Raw genomic sequence first — 20,000 nt, 5'->3', positions numbered from 1 at the left:
ATGCATTTTAGTTGTGTGAGACACGAAGCATCTTTATGTAGAGTAACATTCTCTTCTCTGTGGCATTTATTATGATCATTTTGTGATTTTTTGTTATGTCAGCTGTGAGACACAGATGATGTGTAAATGTGATATTTTTTAGGAAAGGGATAACCTTAGACAGAACACTTTAGGCATTTGTCTAAGAAACTGGAGGTGGAGTAGGGCATTTTAAAGGCTGGAAGCAGAGCAGGTATTTTAAAAGCTGTAAATATATGTTTTATGAGAGTTTAGCCTTTCAGAATTGCTACCTAAAGTAGATATTGTCTGCCTTACTGGAAGACACCTACACTGTTCTGTGTAGGATATTAAACAAGTCGTCGCTCCCTTAAAAAGGTGAGGAGGTGAGAAAATGATGAATCTATTGCCAAAACTAAGTAAAGAAAAGACAAGTTCTAGCTGGTTGAGAGGTGATAAATTGATGCTATCATGTTGAGTAATGGGGCATGGCTGAATCCCTCGATTAACTCAGAGCGCCTAAAAAAAAAAGAAAAGAAAAAGGGGGTGGGGGGGTGGGGGGCGCATGAATGGCATCGAGGCTTCGGCCCAAATTTCCACCCTGTTTGTTCAGAGGGAGAGGAGGAGCGATCTGGAGATTCTCTGAGATCTGGAGTTCCACCAGCCTGTGTTACAGATTCTCCTGGTGACCAACGCAGGGAAGTCATGACAGGGCAGGAGACAGGGTTCATTTAAAAAAAAATCTTGGTATGAATCTTGGTATTGTCATTGTCATCCTGGAGTATGTCCGTACCGTCAGGGAACGAAAAATCCATTGATGGGATAATCCGGTCATTCAGTACATTCAGGTACTCAGGTGACTTCATTTTATTGCCACCTAACGTTTCTGAGCTTAGACCTGACCAACTGAAGCAACTCCAGATCGCAACACTGCCTCCAGAGGCTCCAAATCCTAACGGCAAGTTTTTGTTTTGGCCAGGCAGTGTATGTTTTTACAGTATTACCTTGATTCCTTTCGGAAACGAATTTTGTGTCTCAGTATTTAAATGCTGAAGACATTTCAGATTCATATTCTTATACAACATAAGGATTTTGACCTTTTGTTTTTTTTTTAAAGCAGGGTTTAACCGTTAATCTTTGACTCGGGGGAAGTCTGTGAGAACATAAAGGCCATCCTTGCAAGTATTTCATGACCGGAGTTCCTTTAATCCAAACGTTTTCCAATAAGTTCCCCCCCGAAATCTCATTTCTCATCATGTATCATTCATTACACGCTCACCATGATCATATGCACCAATGCACTGTATTCAGCTGTACAGGTGAAAATGCTCGTCTCTTTCTGATGTCCTGCATGGAAACATGCTTCAGTTTCTCTGTACAGTTTTACCTCTTCAGTTTTATAGCCCTTCTTCTGGAGACTGCAAGGAAGCTGAGAAAATGTGTTCTAATAGGCGGCAAGTTGCACAAGAGAGGCATTCAAAATGCAGCCGTAGCGGCGTAATTGTTTGCCTTTGTGAGCGCGTGTGTGTGATTTGCGAGAATGTATGTACATGTGTATGTATATGCGTATGCATGTGTGAGTACAAAGTGGTTTACAAAGACCCATGCAAAACGTTTAGGATGAACCTCATTTCTTTAGTTTTTTTTTTTTGTTCTTACAACCATAACGCAAAAATGATGTCTCAGTTGACATTAATGTTTATATATTTGTAATTTTTTTTTAATTTTGTTTTTTTACATTAATGTGATACTCATTCCTGTAAAAAAAAAAAAAAAAATCCATGACATTGTTCACAGGATTTGGGCTTGTTTAATCACTTCAGTGACTTTTTTCCCCCATAATAACATGGGGGGAAAAATTATGTATTAACTGCGCTTTAGAATTAGCAGGAAAATAATCTTTAAGGGCAGACAATGTATATGTAATAAAAGGGTGTGTATGAGTGAACTGTGTATGAAGAAAATAAAAATACATTATATATGAATAGTGACGCTTCACATCTCCAGTCCGCTTTCACAGTTTGAATTTGTGGTTTGCTCTGTTTGCACTGAGACTTGGGCAATGAAACGCCACTTTAGCTTGAGTAAAATGAGCTGTCTTTGTAAACACACCATCTCCAATTATAATTAAAGCTATATTTACAAGTATGCTTTATGCTACCGTATTGTATTGTCTTCAGAGGATTTGGATCTTAAATGTGTGAAGCCAAGATGAGACAGAGATCGTTTGTGAAATGCAGATAGTGTGTGTTGTGTTACAAATGGAAAACTGATCTAATATAGATTTTAAATGAAACAAACATGCTGACGGCATTGTAGGTCAAGGTCATTGGATTTGTGAAGCAACTGAATGAAATACACAAGAGCATGGAATTATGCCCCACCCAGCCCCGCATTAAAAACAAACAAACAAACAAACAACCACCCCCCCCCAAAACAAAGCATACTGAGAAATTTCCACACCGCCCTTTGGTTTATTCTGGTTTTATTGCTTGATGCTTTATTGTTTTTTAATAAGTCTTGCAACAAAACAAACACACTTTCAAATTTTTAGAAATCATTTTTTTTTATTAGTGTAACGCTTGTAATCTCCAAAAAATGTTCATATGAGTCAGTTTCATCAATGTTACAATTTTACAGTGATTTGGTTTGACATACACTATATGACATGCAGAAAAGGAACTATATTATAACAACTCCCACTCTACATTCTTGTCTCCCTTACTCTGAGTGAAAATAAAAAAAAAGTTCAAACTGACGTTATATTATTTTCTGTCTCTATTCTTCTTCTATCTAATTTTTTTTTCTTTCTGCAGTCAGTGCCTTTCAACTTTATCTTAAGTCATATGAATTACAAACACATCGACATGACACGCAACATGACGATGAAAAGACACAATCTTATATTTGATTTCTAATTTTTTTTTTTCTCCACGTAATTTTGTGAATAAACTACTTCTTCAAATCTAGTGCAAATTTAAGAAGTTGGAGTGTGCAGACCAAGAATGTCTTATCTGTCATCATTACAATGCAGGTGCGGTAGGAGGTCCGGCGGCACGCATGCACACACTCACTGCCTTTAAGACTGTGTGTCCATGTTGCTATGGAAATATGTGCACAGTGTAAAGATTACCAATCGAGGTCTATTCGGCAGGACAACAGCGTGGCTAGTCTTAAGCTAGAGAATACTTTTGCTCTAAGCAGAGGTGAAATATCTTATTTTTGAAAAAAATATCTTTGCGAAATCTACTGAAGACAAAAGACGTTTCTGGGAAAAAAAAATACACAAACACACAGCTGACAAAGACAAACAGCGTTATTCTTTTTGAAAAACAAAAAAAAGCTCCTGGAGACTAAGAAATCTTTACCTAATAAGTGATTATATATGAGAGATATCAATGTTTATACGTACATGCATTAAAAGTGTTTGTTGTGCCCTATCTGTAAAAAGCTTTGCACGTATTTCTGAACTGTTTCATTGCACAGTTTTAAAATGACATTTAGAAAAAAAACAGAGGTAAGACTTTGACACGATAAAGTTGAAAGGAATGTATTGTTTGTTTAGTCTGAAATATGATTTCAGATCAGTCTCCTGATTCTGGTAGAGATCCACCCCCTACCCCCCCCCCCCCCCCCCCCGACCATATGACAAAAACAAACACTAAATAAGTAAACATTGATACGTGTCGTTTGACAAACACAATATAGCTTGTCAAGCTGCATTGTGTAATTGCTTTTTTTTCCCCAAAGAAGAACAATTTCAAAGTTATCCATCTTGTCTTTTTATGGTTTAAATACTCTCTTTAAAACTCTGAAAATACATACCAGTAGAAACTGGCGAGTAAAATAGAAATTTCATGAAATTTCAATTTTTCCTTTAATTTGGTCTTTTCCTACAGTCTTTTAAATTGGATTCCTGACAACAGAAACTGCTAAAGCAATCCGGCACCTCAATACTTATCAAGCCAACCTTTGCATTCATTCAGCCATTCTGTGCTGTCTCAAAATCACTCACGATCACAGAAACAAACACAAACGCTTCATCTTTCAGTGGAGTAGAAAAGATGAGAGACGAATTTGTGAAATGGATGAAGAATTACCACACGCGCACACACACACACACACACACACACACACACACACACACACACAGACAGACAAATATCATATTCACACTGAAGAACCAAACTTAAAATATGGCTGGTCTTAAAATGAAAAGGACGAAAAACAGAGTATGATGCTTTAATCAGAGTAAGTGTATAACAACAATAGCCCTTTTGGAAAGGCAATTCACATGCTGTTGTGCCTTGAGACATGGAGAAGATTAGAACCTATAGATCTCTTTATGGCTCTGTTCCAATTTTAACATCCATTTCCTGTAAAGTCAAAAAAGGATATTTGAGAAAATCCAATTTGTCACACTTACAATATAGAAGACCAAGACATTACTGAACAACGAACATAACTGTTTTACTGTCGAAAAAAGGATGGGGGGGGGGGGGGGGGGGTTGGGTTGGACGGTTATCTGGGAAGACACAAATGAACCTATTGCAACGTTCTTCACATTCAGGCAGGAAGCAAAGAAGCAATAGCACCTATATGGATAACGGAATGATCTGAGTCAGCCTGTTTGCTTTTGTCGATGTGTTCTATAACAATGCAAGCACTCATCTGCGGCACTGTAACGCCAAGGCTATCTCCAGCAGCAGATGGCCAGGCATGCTACTCTCTCTCTCTCTCTCTCTCTCTCTCTCTCTCTGTGTGTCAGCTGCCAATCCTTTCATGAGAGGGAGAGAAAGAGAAAATCAAGAGTGTATTAAGCTGCCTCCTTTTAAAAAAGTTTCAAGGGAGAAGCGAAAAAACAAAAAAACATCTACATTAAATGAGTCTCCAGCAGGGAGAGGACTTCTGTACCAAGACAAACATCATTTCATTTCACAGTTGCTGTAAAAACTATGGTGCATTATTCATTTGTTTATTTAACTGATCAAAGCCAATAGCTTTGGGGTGTTCTGCCTCTTTTGTGTAATTTGGGAGAAAACTACAAGATGTCAATGTTTAAAGACAGGGATTCAATAGAACATATTCAGCCCTTTGCCCCAGTTGTTTGCTATGCAACAACAATAATGTCAGTGTGTGAAAGCTAATGGCATTTGTAAATATAATTTATTAAGTTAACTGTGAACTCCTCATTTCCTTAACTATGTAAATGAAATGGAGAAAATGAGAAAGTGCCATTTGGATATTACAGACACATCAAGTGTGAGTTCTTCTAATGTGATCTGGCACCATGTTCTTGAATATTGTATAAATGTCATTTTTTGTAATTTAAATGTGAAATTACGTGAAAAACCCCCCACAAATTATTAAAATGTGTGAGGATGAATGTACTAATGAGGCACTGGATTGTGCTCCAAAAAGCACAGCCGGAGAATAATGCAAGTGTGGTGGGTTGTAAGACTTGAATCATGCAACAACCATTTAAATCGACCCTAAAGCCTAAATTGACCCTAAAGCCTCCAGAGACACAAGGCAGGGACCAGAACTCTGCTGGCAACCAAAACAAACAAACAAACAAACAAACAAACGAACAAACAAGCAAAATGTATGATTTCAGAATGCCAATTAATTTTGACCAAAACAGCAATCTTCCTCTAAACAAAAGCACACACACACACACACACACACACACACACACACACACACACTCTCTCAATCGGTCACTGTCTAAGGCCAGCCTCAACTTCCATGCTTGGTTTATTTCTCATTCATTCCATCTTCCTATCTCTGCCATAAAACTGTAACTCACACCCACTGGATTTAATAAACAGATTCTGTTGCCGGGAAATAACAGATTAAAGGACAAAGCTTGAGTTATATTTTAGTCACCCATGTAAAGATCTGACTGTTGCATGCATGAATATTGGAGAAGTCACGCGATCCGACTTGGCTGTCACTGCGACAGCATCGAGAACCTGCTTTGAGTTTGTGCACATCAGAATAAAGAGACATCTACGGCATTCAGCAGAGACTACATGAATATACAACATCGCAAACACACACAAAGACACACACACAGATACACTTACACACAGAACATGTAGTTTACACAGTAGACGTTATAACGATGGCTTTTTAATAACTTTTTTTTTCCCTTACATAAATGTTAGTGTATACACCTGAGTATACACACATTGTCACATACATGTATGGTGAGAATAAGACAGGTAAGTTAGGTAGATCGTTTAAACAGATCTTTACTTTTCTTTTTCTTTTTTTTTCTTTACAGTAAACAAATGCATGACAAAGATATCCCAGGTTGGTTCACCTATGCAATGTTTTCATTAATTATTGCAGTCTAAACAATATGGCTTTAACTAGTGAAAAACCCTTTAGCACTACAAAAATTAAAGTAATAAACAAACAAATAAGTAAATAAAATCTTGCCTATTTTGATTAGAAAACATACTTCAGGTCTGATACCTTTTAGTTAAACTTCCAAGTTTTTTTTTTCTTCTTTTTTTTTTTCACTGAAAGGAGTTGCCTAATCAATTTAACTCTTGACATAGATTATGCAATGTAAACTATCATCTTAAAGGTATTTTCTCAACAAAGTATTGTTGTTTAATGAAAATTAATCTAGTTGTTGTATATTTACAATGTTAACCATCTTTTTAGTATTAGTTTTTAAAAGAACCACTACGTTATACTCTGAACAGTCGTAAATCTACAGTACAACTAGTTTTGAGAACGGCAAGGTTTATTCTGTAAGTCTAGCTCTATTTCTGAGAGAAAAGGTTTTCTTTCATTACACTTTACTAAGAAGCAAGGTCGACTGTTGCAATGAAAACAAGTTTGCTTGGTTGATACACTTCCCATTCAAATGTATAAACTTGTAAATTGTGTTAATTCTTAAAGGTGAAAAATCAGTTTTCAGGATTTGAGGTATCATCTTCATTTCCAAAAATCTCAGGTTTTTATACTATACTATACTATATTTAAATGTTCCCCAATGCAGATCATCATATATTAATGCTCCATCACATATACACTTCATTTTGTTTTGTTCATTTCGAACAAGAACTGATTTTGTAAATTTTGATAATTTTTTTTTGTCTGGAACAACTTCCCTGGAAAACCTTTCATTTCCAAAAAATGCTTTGCAAGTTTCAGTATTTTTGTACTTGTCTAGATACCACAGTTATCACTGATGATTTGAATGAATAAGATATCCCAGAAACTCCATGCATCAAACAATCTTTAGTTAACATATTGAGCTGACAGGCTATGGAAAGCCAATTTGCCAATTATTCAGTTATGTGACAAGAGAATAAAAGCAGAAAAAGTCATGTAATTTGATTTACAATGAAATTAAATAAACCGTACAGAACATGTCCTTGTTTATATTCATTAGGGGCAAATATGAAATCCTGAGATCCACCAAACTCAAATTTGTCATCCTCAAACATGATTCTAACATGAAGTCTATTGCAGTCAACTGAACTTTTTCCCCCCGAAAATACTTTCCTTCTCTTACAGTACATGTTGTGAACAAACTAAATCGATTCAAGGTTTAATCACTCTTTCTTTGGTCTTATTATTGATAAAATTCAAATATATGTATTTTTTTCCTGACAGCAACATGCATTTTTTTTTTGAAAACAACACCCCTCTATTGTCCTAAGTCCAATGCTGAGGGCGAAAACCTCTGGCTAACCAATGGTCTGAGGATGGATGAGTCCTGTTTGCATCTTGGCTAAATGTTTCAGTTGCATGTTCATTCAAAGATAAGCATAGCATTTGACATACTTTCATTCAGATGACAGATCTTAACGGTTTGCATTTATAGAAAACAAAAGGAAAGAAAGAAAAAAAATGTCTACCTAGAGGTGGCAGGACACACAAAAACTGATCAAATTTATATAGATATTGTACATGAACATTAAAAAATATGTTCTGTGACATTGCAGAATAAAAATACTCAGGGAACTGACTGCCAGTTTATGTTACATTTGATATGAAATTATTCCCAAAGAGCCTTGGTTTTTCAGTACTCAGGATTATAAGGAAAGATGTGTACCCTGTGTAATTTTAAATGCTATGAATGTACTATTTACGTTGTACATACAGTTGATTCTGTTGAGGACATATACTCTTGGATTCTTCCTTCTTTTGGGTAACTAGTCTAATTCAGAGTAAAGGTCAATAAAGCAAATGTTTTTGAAGTAATGGACAGGAAGTGCAACGACATGATACTTCGTCTGCCTCCAGTATGTTGTAGTGGTTACTACTGATTGTCTATGGAGCTGTGCTAACCACCTCTAGTTAGATCAACTGCTTGATGTTTGGAAACTCTAGCTCTTATATGATGCTAGTACTGCATAACAGTTTGCTATTTCTACACTCATAGAAACTGCAGAATTTTAATGTCTTCTTTGTAATAACAAAATATTTTGGATGGCAGAAATTTGACAAACTTTATCAGTGGCAGTGATGCTTTCCAAAGTGTCTTTTCAGACATTACCCCCCCCCCCCCCCGCCCCAAAAAAAACCCTTCTTTCTGACAAGGGTTTTGTGAACATTACTTGATTATTTGTCAAGGTCATGATTGTTGAAAAGTATAGAAAAATTAAAGGCAAAGTAACGAAAAAGAAGAAAAAAAAGAAAACAAAAACCTTCATAAAGCACATGAAGTTGAAGGCAAAAGGAACACTGCCTGCTTACTGGCTGCCCAGAGAAACATGGCAGTGACATATAGATTTTATCTCCATATCCTCTCTTTCTGTTGGTATTGCCTCTAATGTAATACAGCTTGAGGTACAAAGCCACTCTCACAGGCAATATAACATTGGATTTTCACCCCTAAATTCTAAATGAGGCTTGTGTATAAATACCTTACACCAGACGTCAAGGGTCCTACTAGGGGAAAATGTCTTTAGGTACATCCGCACTAACAACTTCCCTTCTGGGCAAAATTATTGGGAGGCACAATATGAACACAATTGCTATGATTAAATATCAATGTCTTCTCTCTCTCTCTCTCTTAAGAGTTCACCAACAAAACAGAAATAAGTCAAAGTAATAAAAAGCTCAGGTTATATTAACAGGTTTCAAGCGCTTTTGAGCACAAAAAGGGATTTCTTTTTTATATAAATAAAGAGAAATGTGCTCCTAAGTGTAATTTCCTCTTACTGAGGGGAGTTTGTAGTAACTATGAGAATGACCCTAAAATATCTTGAACCCTGGCAGTGCATTCAAAGAAAGAAATAGAAATATTTATAAAGTGTAAACAATTTGAACCTGAATGGCAGTGAAAGACCAAATGGGAATATGAATTGCGTTTATTTTTTTTCTTTTCTCTCTCTCTCTCTAGGAAGGAATAAATAGACTTCTGTCAAGGCAGTGTACAGCCTTCCACAGTTTGGCAAAAATTCCCCAGCCCACCCCCAACCCTTGTCCTCACAATGCATATCTTTGCCCTCACCCTCCCTCGAGCCTGGACACAAACTGTGGTCCATTACTTCTTAAACATGTCTTGCAGAGGTCCAGGCAGGAATTTGAGAACGGTGTCCAAAATGCTCTCCTCGTCATCGTCATCGTCTCCGCAGCCGGCCGGAATGGCCTTTTTCGGACGTGTCAAGGAGCCCTCACAAGCCTGCTCCATGGCAGCTTTCTCCTCAGCCTCTTTCTCCTCCTTCTTCTTCAGCCCATACTGAATGAATAACAGCATGTTCAAGCAATATGAAAAGACATCAACTCCAAAACCACCAGTGGAGCCAGTTAGAAGGGTGTTGCAAAAAAGTAAAGCATATGTATATATATATATATATATATATATATATATATATATATAAAGGATTTGATGTTCACTTAGGTGAAAGCTGTTATGAAATGTTTCTAGTGTTCTGGTTTCTAATGTTTCAGATAATTGTTGCTAATGTTTCTAGTTTCTTTTGCACCTGTGTTATTCCACATAGAGAAGGACTGACTCAGGGTGTCCTACAGGACAAGAGATTTATTCTCAGCATGTCAAAGTCACTGAAAGCAGAGTTAAAATGTCAAAATGAGGAACAAAAAAAAAAAACAAACCAAAAAACAAAACTCGAAAACACTGTGTACTAGGTGTATGAATCATGCCATAATTCAGTACATTTGTTCAGGTGCCGCTGTTTAGAAAGCCATCACAGCAGTGGAGAGTTCTGTATCACCATTTCATCATCGCCGACCCTTGTCTGGTTGCTAAGAGGATTGGGAGATAATTCAAAGGGTTCCTGAGGGAGTGACATTTTATAGGACTAATTGGGAGGATAGATGAATAGACGAGATAATTAAATGATTTAAGACACCTTGATCCACACACACGCAAACGTTAAATGCCATACTTTTCCCCGATTTCCTGTGTATATCTATGCATACCGTCTATGATTCTCTTCGATAATTCTCTTACATTAGACCAATAGCGCTTTTCCACTAGGACGGTGCTGGTGTCGGTGCCGGTGCGGAGCCAGTGCTGCCTTGGTGCCTTTTGAGAACCGGCCCGCATTTCCACAGGTTTGGGAACCGAACGCTATGTAGCGAAAGTTTGGGTAAATTCCGTGGGGAAAAAATAATGTTGGACAGAACGCATCTGCCTGCTTTTTACTTTTATGCTAGGCTTCCACACAGCGAAACACCTCACGAATTTTGCCCAAAAACTTTTCGCTCTGCGGCGAAATTCATGAAAATAGTAAGCCTGTCACCTAGCTCAAAAGTTTAAAGGAGTGTTCAAATGATGTTCTGCATCATTTTACTACAAATTATTGCCCATACATCTTTTAATCGTATACATATTTTCATGCCACATATAGCCTTTAGCCTACAGCTATCTTGGTCAGACTTTTTTTGTTACTCCCGCCTCTCTAGAGAACGTCACGTAGCAAACACATCAAATGCTGAACTGATTGGTTCTCGCGTGGTTTTCATCTGCATAGCCTCTGACGTCAGCGGTTCCAACTTTTAGGACCAGCAATTTGGTGGTGCCTTGCCGGTGCCAGCTTTTTGGCACCGGCACCAGTATTTTGTCAGTGGAAAAGCGCGGCCCCGGTGCTCGATTAGGCACCGGCACCGGCACAGGCACCGCGGCAGTGGAAAAGGGAATACAAGACACACAGGAGGTCTCGGTCGCTCACCTTGTCCCTGATGGTCTGTCGGACTTTTTCCCTCTCCGCCTCCATACGGGCGTGTTTGGCCTTCCTCTCCTCCTCCTGCTGCCTCAGCGCCTCCTGCCTCTCTTCCTCTTTCTTCTGAGCATCAGGGTCTTTCTCCTCCTCTCCACCCAGCATCTTCCCCATGTCTTTGGTGGCCCCTGGAGGAGGCACAAACAAGCTTTCAGACTGCAATGCATTTTTTCTTACCTTTCATATCTATTCAAAGTGCAATGACAAAGAAAGGACAAAACATGTGCTGACACAACAGCGCGTGTACCACATCAGCTACTTCCTATGGATGTGGAAACTGCTGAGTCCCTCCCTGTTTTCTGACTGAATGTCACCTTTTCAGATTTGTCCGGAATTTGGAAAAGCCAAAGCTACTACTGTGCTATTTAGATGGGGAAAAAAAAAGAATTCTGAAATAATAATAACAATTTTTCGTGGAATTTCTACTTGCTGATGAAATATTATTAGCTCTCCTCTACTACGCATGATAGCACCTCAGGTCACTCACTTGGAATACGAGCAACTACTGAATAAACAAAATGGTAAATAGTAAATTGTAAAACAAAACAAAACAAAACAGCAGCAACACCACCACCAACAACAACACCAACAACAACACCAACAACAACAGTGACCTGGGATGGCAGGTTTTTATCTGAGATTGGGTGGTCGCTTTGAGCCAGCCCACCCTAGTGTCATCAATAACCATTAGCATCTCTGTTAATAACCGTCATCAATAACCCCTGCCCTGGATCTGCCGGCGGTCACGTCAAGGGATGCTGCTGCATCAACACGAATTGACAGGAGAGGGGAAAGTCGGTGTCGGATCATTTTACACAAGATTGATTACACTTATTTGAAAACTAGAACTGTGTTTTGGGGGGTCAGTGCAGAGCATTTCCTAGCTTCTTGTCCTCAGATCCTCTCTCTTTCTGGTGCTGGTCCCCATCGGGTCTTTTTCCACCGTTACACATTTAAAAAAACAAAATTACATTCGTCTTTGCAGAAACTGTAAAAGATGTCACGTGGCATTTCAGATTCTATCTGAGCTTTATCCAAAGTCATGTTGTGTTTGGACAAGGAAATACACCTTCATATAACTAAGAGCACTTTTCAATTTTTTTTTTAAAAATAGACGAAAATGAATTCTTATTTGACTTTTCGGTTTCCTCGGTGTGATGGCGAGTCAGTGTTTCGGAGCCAAAACTGGGAAGTCTAACAGAGCCACCGGAATGATGCATGCATCTCTTCTCTCACCACCATCTGTTTCATTTGACAAGCTCCACCTTGCAACCTTGAGAGGGTGTGTCTTTCTTATTCCATGCTGGCTTGGTGAAGAGTTATATGTCAAGGCTGTGCTGCAGCCAACCAGTTAGAAATCCACAAAAGCCTAAAAACAGACTCCTAATATGTAGCTCTTAAAGCAAACATGATCAAAATATTCAACACTGTAATTCGTCCCCGACTGTTCAAGTTGCACTTGTTTAATTTTGTTTAATATCAAGGAAAAAGGATTCCCCAAGCACTTCGGCTTGGTTTTCAGCGACGGTTCACCGTTTTGAAGGACTTTAATGGAAATTTAGTTAAGGGAAGGAGGAAGAAAGGGAAGGAAAATTAAAAGGACAATTAACAGAGAAATAGGTTGCGTAATGGCATGGTACCATTATTAACTGTACCGGAAATTTAACCAATTATTAACAGGATTCACTGAACCAGGATCAGCACATTGTTGTCTATTCTGTCTAAAACTGGCTTTACAGTATTACAGGTGTACATGTATTCTTGGTTCACAGTGATGGTTATTTAAGCCAATTTATTTAGAAAACTTCACAACCAGCAGGCTGAGAGTAACTATTACCATTACAATAAGAGATCAGGTAATTGATTACAGTGGGTTAAACTGCATAAGTAAAATGGTTGCACCAGGTACCAAGGGTATAGAAAGTTCCCCCATTACCAATCCACAAAGTCCCTCTCAATGATTCTGACTGCCATACTCAGTACACCACACGACAAGGTTCACTGGCAGAAGAGCCCGTGACATCTTGTTCTATCACATCACTAGTTTTTCAGACCTAATTTGCAACGATCTTTCCATCAGTGAATCCCAACTGCACACCCTTATTCTTATGATTGTATTAGGCCTATGATAGCCTTTTGTTATACAGCGATTTCAAAATAGAGAAAACAATGGTTCAACACAATGGTAGTTTACATAAGACAAACAATGAGATCTGAAAAACACCATGTGGTGCGGCGGCAGCAGAGGAGTATGGGAAGGGGCCAAACCGTCATCAGATTACCTGTGTGGCATATGGAAACGCTCTATGTGAGAACTCAGCAAATAAATAAATAAATAAATAAATAAGGGGGAAGTGGAAGTGACACAGTATGTGCTGTCTTTGAAACCAGTGGTGGAGTAGGAACAATTCCACCCTCCTCACTGTACACTCTGGCTTGTGTTTCTTTATCAAAATTGAAACTCGCATTATCCTCTTCCAAGAAGACAGAGGATTAACGGGGTTTCGTGATATTTCACGAGCTGGTGGGGGAAAGTTTTATCTCCAGGATGATGTGTTAACTTCTCAAAGGTCCCAGTACCAATAAACAGACACATATGGCTAGTTGGCACCACTGTGGAAAAATAAAGAGCTTAGCTCCATTACGTGGATGTCAAACTGCAGGCTGATCAATAGGAAATACAGGAGTGTATATGAATTACACATGTATACTCCAGCAGAGAGAGAAAACATCATCTGATCTCTTGCACAGATCCAGAGAGATCTTGGCTAAGGGCCAAGCAGTGGAAGAAAACAAGACACCTTATGAAAACGTTATACAGCGTTTTATCCTTTTAAAACACGAGGGAGGATGCATTAAAACGAGACGCGGTGTGATATCTCTTATCAAAACCTGTGCCTCACCATTTTTCTCTAGTTTAGCTAAGAACAATTAAGGCATGCATTGATTGATAACCCTAGTTATTTACTGATCATTTACGAGTTTGGTACAAGCTAAAATAAATGGTACACACTGCTCTGCTCAGAGCAGATGGATATTACATTAGCGAGTCTGTTGTGTTTTTTATGGCCTGTCTAAAATGTCTGTAACGAGCCAATCAGAGCTTGAGAATGTGCAGACTTGATGCAGACAAATGAAGACAGTCCAGCTATGTTATTCTAATGCATTTGTCTGCACATGACACATCTATGACTAGTGTTTCACAACAAATACTGTGCAGCTTTGTGTAAGACTTTTCAATAAATAAATAAATAAATAAACGAATTTACATCATTCTGTGTTTTAACAGATTTTTGGTTTGTTTCTTTGTATGTTTATTGAAAAAGATCTGTAATGTACCCTTTCAAATCTACCATCAACCTTAAAGATTGTGTATGCAAATGACCGCGTGTGTGTATGTGTGCATATGTGTGTGTGTGTGTGTGTGTGTGCACATGTGTGTGTGCGCATATGTGCATGTGTGCATGCAAGCATGTGTACGTGTGTGTGTGTGTGTGTGTGTGTGTGTACATGCTTGTGTTCGTGTGTGTGTGTGTGTGTGTACATGCTTGTGTTCGTGTGTGCGTGCGTGTGTGTGTGTGTGTACATGCTTGTGTTCGTGTGTGCGTGTGTGTGTGTGTACATGCTTGCGTTCGTGTGTGCGTGCGCGCGCGTGTGTGTACATGCTTGTGTTCGTGTGTGCGTGCGCGCGTGTGTGTGTACATGCTTGTGTTCGTGTGTGCGTGCGTGCATGTGTGTTTGAGTGTAGGCCAACCCCACCAGCCCCAGCTACGGCACACATACGTGCATACACTCACTGGTGTGTGAGCACAGGGCACCTTGGTTTGACATATTAGCACTCAGCTGGAGATGTGCTGAAGGTTCCTCTCACTCCCTAGAGACTGAAGTGCACAAGGTCATTCAGTTACCGAGGTCTAAGGCCACGCTTGCCCCGGGGCGCCTCGATAGATAATTAACTAGCCAGCCACTATCGCTCCACCACCCTGAACATCCTTTTTTTTCTCTCTCTCTTTTTGTGACTGCCGTTTTGGCTCTCCACATACAGTGCACTCAAGGTCGTTCATTGTCCCTATTCATAGCATTATAATCACTGAACATGTGCAGTGGGGTGTGTGGAAATGTATAGCCTCTGTAGGGTTGGGTTTCAAATTTTTTTTTTTTTCTTCAGTGCAGTTCTGTAACGCTTAAAATGCAGCGAATTTGTCTCTCGGTCATTCCTTCATGAAATTAACACATGGATATGAAGTAAAAAGACATTAGAAAAAATATAGTTCTTTCCCTTTTTTTTTTTTTTTTTTTTTTAATATCAGGTTCTTTCCGGTTTAACATCAAAGCACTCAGCGGGAAGAGAGGAGTGTTGTTATGGAGAAAGGATCAAATCTCTCCGTTCTGATGGCAGCACGGATGAAACTATATTCATTCTTTTTTTTTTTTCTCGGAGAAAAAAGCCTCAATTATACCTGACGTGCGAATTAACCGAACTCTCGTAAATTAATGTTATAATTAAGTTCTTAGCATTCTTTGATCAAAGAAATGGCAAGACCTTGTTAAAATAGGACACAGGCGCTACATCTTAATACGCTAGCGGGGAGGAACTACGAGTGCATTTTCCCCCAAAAACCAGGGTTATATGACAATGTGAAATTGGATGTGGGGGGGGGTGTAGTTGTTTTTTTTTTCTAGCATGCACGGACTGATAAAAATCACTTCCTCCCCCGCAACCGCCCCCCCCTCCTGTATCACAGACATTACTCTCTTCCGTCAGCTTCCTCTCTCCTTTCAAGATCACAGTCAGGCAATTCGCCATGCTCAGCTTCCATCAATCCATTAAAGGATAGGTCACCACTGTCCTCGCAGACAAAAGAGTCAATCTGCAGTTAAGTGCTGGAGTGCATCAGCTTATGTATCTTCACTTTAATGTCAATTTCTTAGGAGGCCTGTGTTTCAAAGACAAAAAAAAAAAAAAAAATACAAATCGCAATGTGGCCCCCTTGAATGTAATCTTTGTTTGCAGCGTGCACAGTTACATTACCTTTCATGAGCAAAAAAAAAAAACATTTCTGTAATTATATGGACGGCATCTAAATATATCTTAACGTATGTGGTTGTAAGCACGATATCGTGGCATGTTTCTGCGGATCAAAGGAGAGAGGAGAGAGCCTGTGGCACTGAGCAGAAAAGCTATTCTGGAGCTGAATCATTTGTGAGGGTTGAGGATGTTTGACCATTATAATTCTCTGTATAGTCTGTCTACATAAAAAAAAAAAAAAAAAAAATGTGTGTGTTTTTTAATCAAACTCATCCTTAGCTTGACATTTATCTAATTGGATTTGAGGATAGACTAAAGATTGGTGGGGGTTTGGAGGGCAAAACAAAGCTATATGCTACTGTGATAGTAAAAAAAACAAAACAAAAAAAAAAACCTGGAGATGTTCCACTGGCTGGAACAGTAAAATAACAATCTGGACCACTGCAGGAGACACAGCTACCCAAAAGGTCATTGTGTGGTCATAGTCTCTTAGCAATGCAATCTGCTACATCTGGTCCATTCACTGAAAGGAGAGTAACAGACCCAGTTTTATTGCCCACAGCCATTCAAGTGATAAATCTAAAACAAGATATTGATTTGAAAGACTGATTGACCCATGGACAAAGTGTACTCATGCAGATGGCTAAATTAACAGTGTTCACAGACTGTAGGCAAACCTGTCACACCATGAATTGTGTGGTTCAGAATACATAACATGTAAGATGGTTACCATGTAACAGGATACCTCCCGAGCCCCACACAAAGACATCTTAATACACTAACACAAAGACACACACACACACACACATATATATATATATATACACACACACACACACACATATATCATATATATATATATATACACACACGCGCGCACACACACACACACACACATATATATATATATATACACACACACACACACACATATATATATACACACACACACACACACACACACACACACACACACACACACACACATATATATATATATACACACACACACACATATCTATATATCTATCTATCTATCTATCTATCTATCTATCTATCTATATATATATATATATATATATATATATATATATATATATATATATATATATAGTGAATGAGTATCTTAGATATACTAAACTATATACTATGTACTATATAGAATATTCTATTCTTCATACTATACTTTCATTGACTCTGCTTAATAAAAATACTTAAATACTTCTGAGACCCATTGTGAGCCACATAACTATTGTTACATTGTTACTATAGCTTTGATTTATTTTAATATTATAATTTGAATACTACAGGGGCTACGTTGTCTTGAAAACTCTGTCATGCACGTGCAAATGCAAATTGCTTTATTGGTTGAAGCATGACACTTACCACCCAGTGCTTGCTTCATCACAAAATCCATGGTGCTGTCTGATACTCGGGTCTTCTTCAAGCTAAAGAGAACGTTGCATGTAGCCTTCACTCCTACACGGCGTCTTTCCTCCTCAGAGTATGTTTGCTCAAAAGTATTTCTCTCTTACACCTGCAGGGGGGACATACAAAAAAAGGAAAACCGAGACTGAAGCATTACATACATTTTTGGAACAAGAACTAAAAAAAAAAAAAAAAAAAAGCACTTTGGCGATGTATGTCTTCTCTCTTTCCAAGACAGAGCACTGATCCATGAGCAGTTTTTACATATTTACAATCCTAACATATACAGTTACATATAGACGGGGGGGAACTGCCTCTGGTTCAGTGATGTACCCTGAGATATTTGATACATATGTGTCCTGACCTCAGTTTCACGATGCACCTTTGTAGTTGTGGTAAAGGCATACTGTTACTGACACGTATTGATGAAGCTATACTGTTACAATCAATCAATGCAACGCATTGAAAGACAACTTTCTGTTAACCCGAGCAAATGCTATGTATTGACGCCACAGATGCGCTGTCAGAGCATCTGTTTGGTTATTCTACTGCACACGAGACGAGAGATGAGTATGTGCTCCGCAGGGGATGAAAAGGTGATGAGTTCACATTTTCTGTATAGATGTGATGCCCTTGCTGTTTAGAAAACAGGACCAAATCCCTGCACTACGAGATGCGCTCGCTGAAGAGGTAGCGGTTTGTGTCATGAATGGAAGTTGTGGTAACATCAACAAACGGCAACTACGTTAGTGTATTCTATTCCGAGGAACGAACTGATAAAAAAAGCGATCTAATGTCAGAAACAGCGCGGTATACATCAGTTTTTTGTTTTTAAATTTACGTAACTCTTATATTTGACAAAAAGCCATACAGAACTGATCAAAAAAACGCACAACAACATGCACTCACAATTCTGTGATTTAGACTCAATGGCAAACAAAATCTACAAGTCCATCAATTAGTGTCTCCACAAACGAGTGGCAAATACTCACTTATACTTTCTGAGTACATGACTTCCAATCACGAATGTGCCACACAAACAACATCTACACCAGAGCACCCAAGGCTTCTATACAGATTTATGTTACTCATTACAGGTTACGTTTGGTCAGAGAGATGCAAACCTCTCCGGTGCATCGCTGGGGCAAAGTAAAAACGTACGTGCCTATGAGAAATTCGAGATAAAAGTTAAATTATCGATTCATAAAATCTCCTAAATACTTACTGTAGCAACTGTAGTGCTGTAGGAACACGACATGCTCTTCCCGTTATATTAACGCGACAGTCGGTTGATGCGTCGCAGCGCGCTGGGCACACCACTAAACACATCAAAAACAAACCGAAGCCCTGCCCTTCCCGAGGAGCCTGATGCTCATTATGTCACCGCTGTTTCCCCGGCAGCAAGCCCCACAAAGTAAGTGGTAGGGCATGGCATTTCGAAGAACTGGAAAACTCCATTCGCCAAAGACGCTCAGTCAGTTTGTGCCACCGCTACCTATAACTGTATTCTGATTTTTTTTCTGTGAAGTCTAGTACCAGGTGTTATTACGTACATTACCATGATACGTTCAGTTAAGATTTGGCTTAATACGCCACACTCCATAAGACTGATTCCCTGCTGCGCCCTGAAATAGCATCAGCAACGGAAAGGACTACAACTTTTTACATTCACCGCACAAATCGTAAAGAAATAAAAAAAACAAAATCGCCTTACGTACCATTCAGTTGTACAGTAACCCAATCCCTTCTTTGGGAGCAATATCAAAGCATCGGCTCTTGCATGAAAAGCTGACTGTGAAAACGCACACCCGCTTCCTGGTTAAATCGTCGATCAAAGGAGACAGTTTCAACTCCGCAATCTCTCTACCTTAATCTTCCTCTAGCTTAGTCGCATCACCTGTATATGACACATAATACTTCGTACGGCGTCCTATGACACGCTGGTATCTGATGTTTAACAAAGAAAAAGCTTTGCTTACGGGGACAAGCAGTAATTTGCTCAAATCACCAATATCCTATAAAACTCTCATTCTGGTTTCCTAGGTACTAATGGTGTTTCCATATTGATAAGCGACTTTTGAGGACTATTAAATCTGCTATGCCACAGTTTATGGGGGATATTGCATAACATTTAGGAAATTCTCTTCAGCCACCAAGGCAGTGTATTTCACTTGTATTTACCCATATTGACAGTGTAGGGACATGATGGTCCTACTAAATGCTATGCATCAATTAACGCAATCGGAAGCTTTGTATTGATTCCATTCACAGAAGCCTTAGCTTCACAGATCAATAGACCGTGTCATTACTAATGTAAATCTTAATGAAAG

The 20,000-nt window shown here is 38.8% G+C and overlaps 1 protein-coding gene across 1 annotated transcript; it reads right to left on the bottom strand.

Moving 5' to 3' along the window:
* Positions 1–9,514: 9,514 nt before the first annotated feature.
* On the bottom strand, positions 9,515–17,659 carry cplx2b (complexin 2b). Its single transcript, XM_030766660.1, has 3 exons — positions 17,629–17,659; positions 11,166–11,341; positions 9,515–9,709 (listed from the first exon to the last, which is right to left on the bottom strand). Exons 1-3 carry the CDS (start codon positions 17,657–17,659, stop codon positions 9,515–9,517), a joined length of 402 nt encoding a protein of 133 aa, XP_030622520.1.
* Between the last annotated feature and the right edge of the window lie 2,341 nt (positions 17,660–20,000).

This window comes from Chanos chanos, chromosome 2 (genome assembly GCF_902362185.1).
Source record: "Chanos chanos chromosome 2, fChaCha1.1, whole genome shotgun sequence".
Lineage (NCBI taxonomy): Eukaryota > Metazoa > Chordata > Actinopteri > Gonorynchiformes > Chanidae > Chanos > Chanos chanos.
Note: the sequence above shows the minus strand (reverse complement) of the source record. Positions and strands in the feature narration are given on the sequence as shown.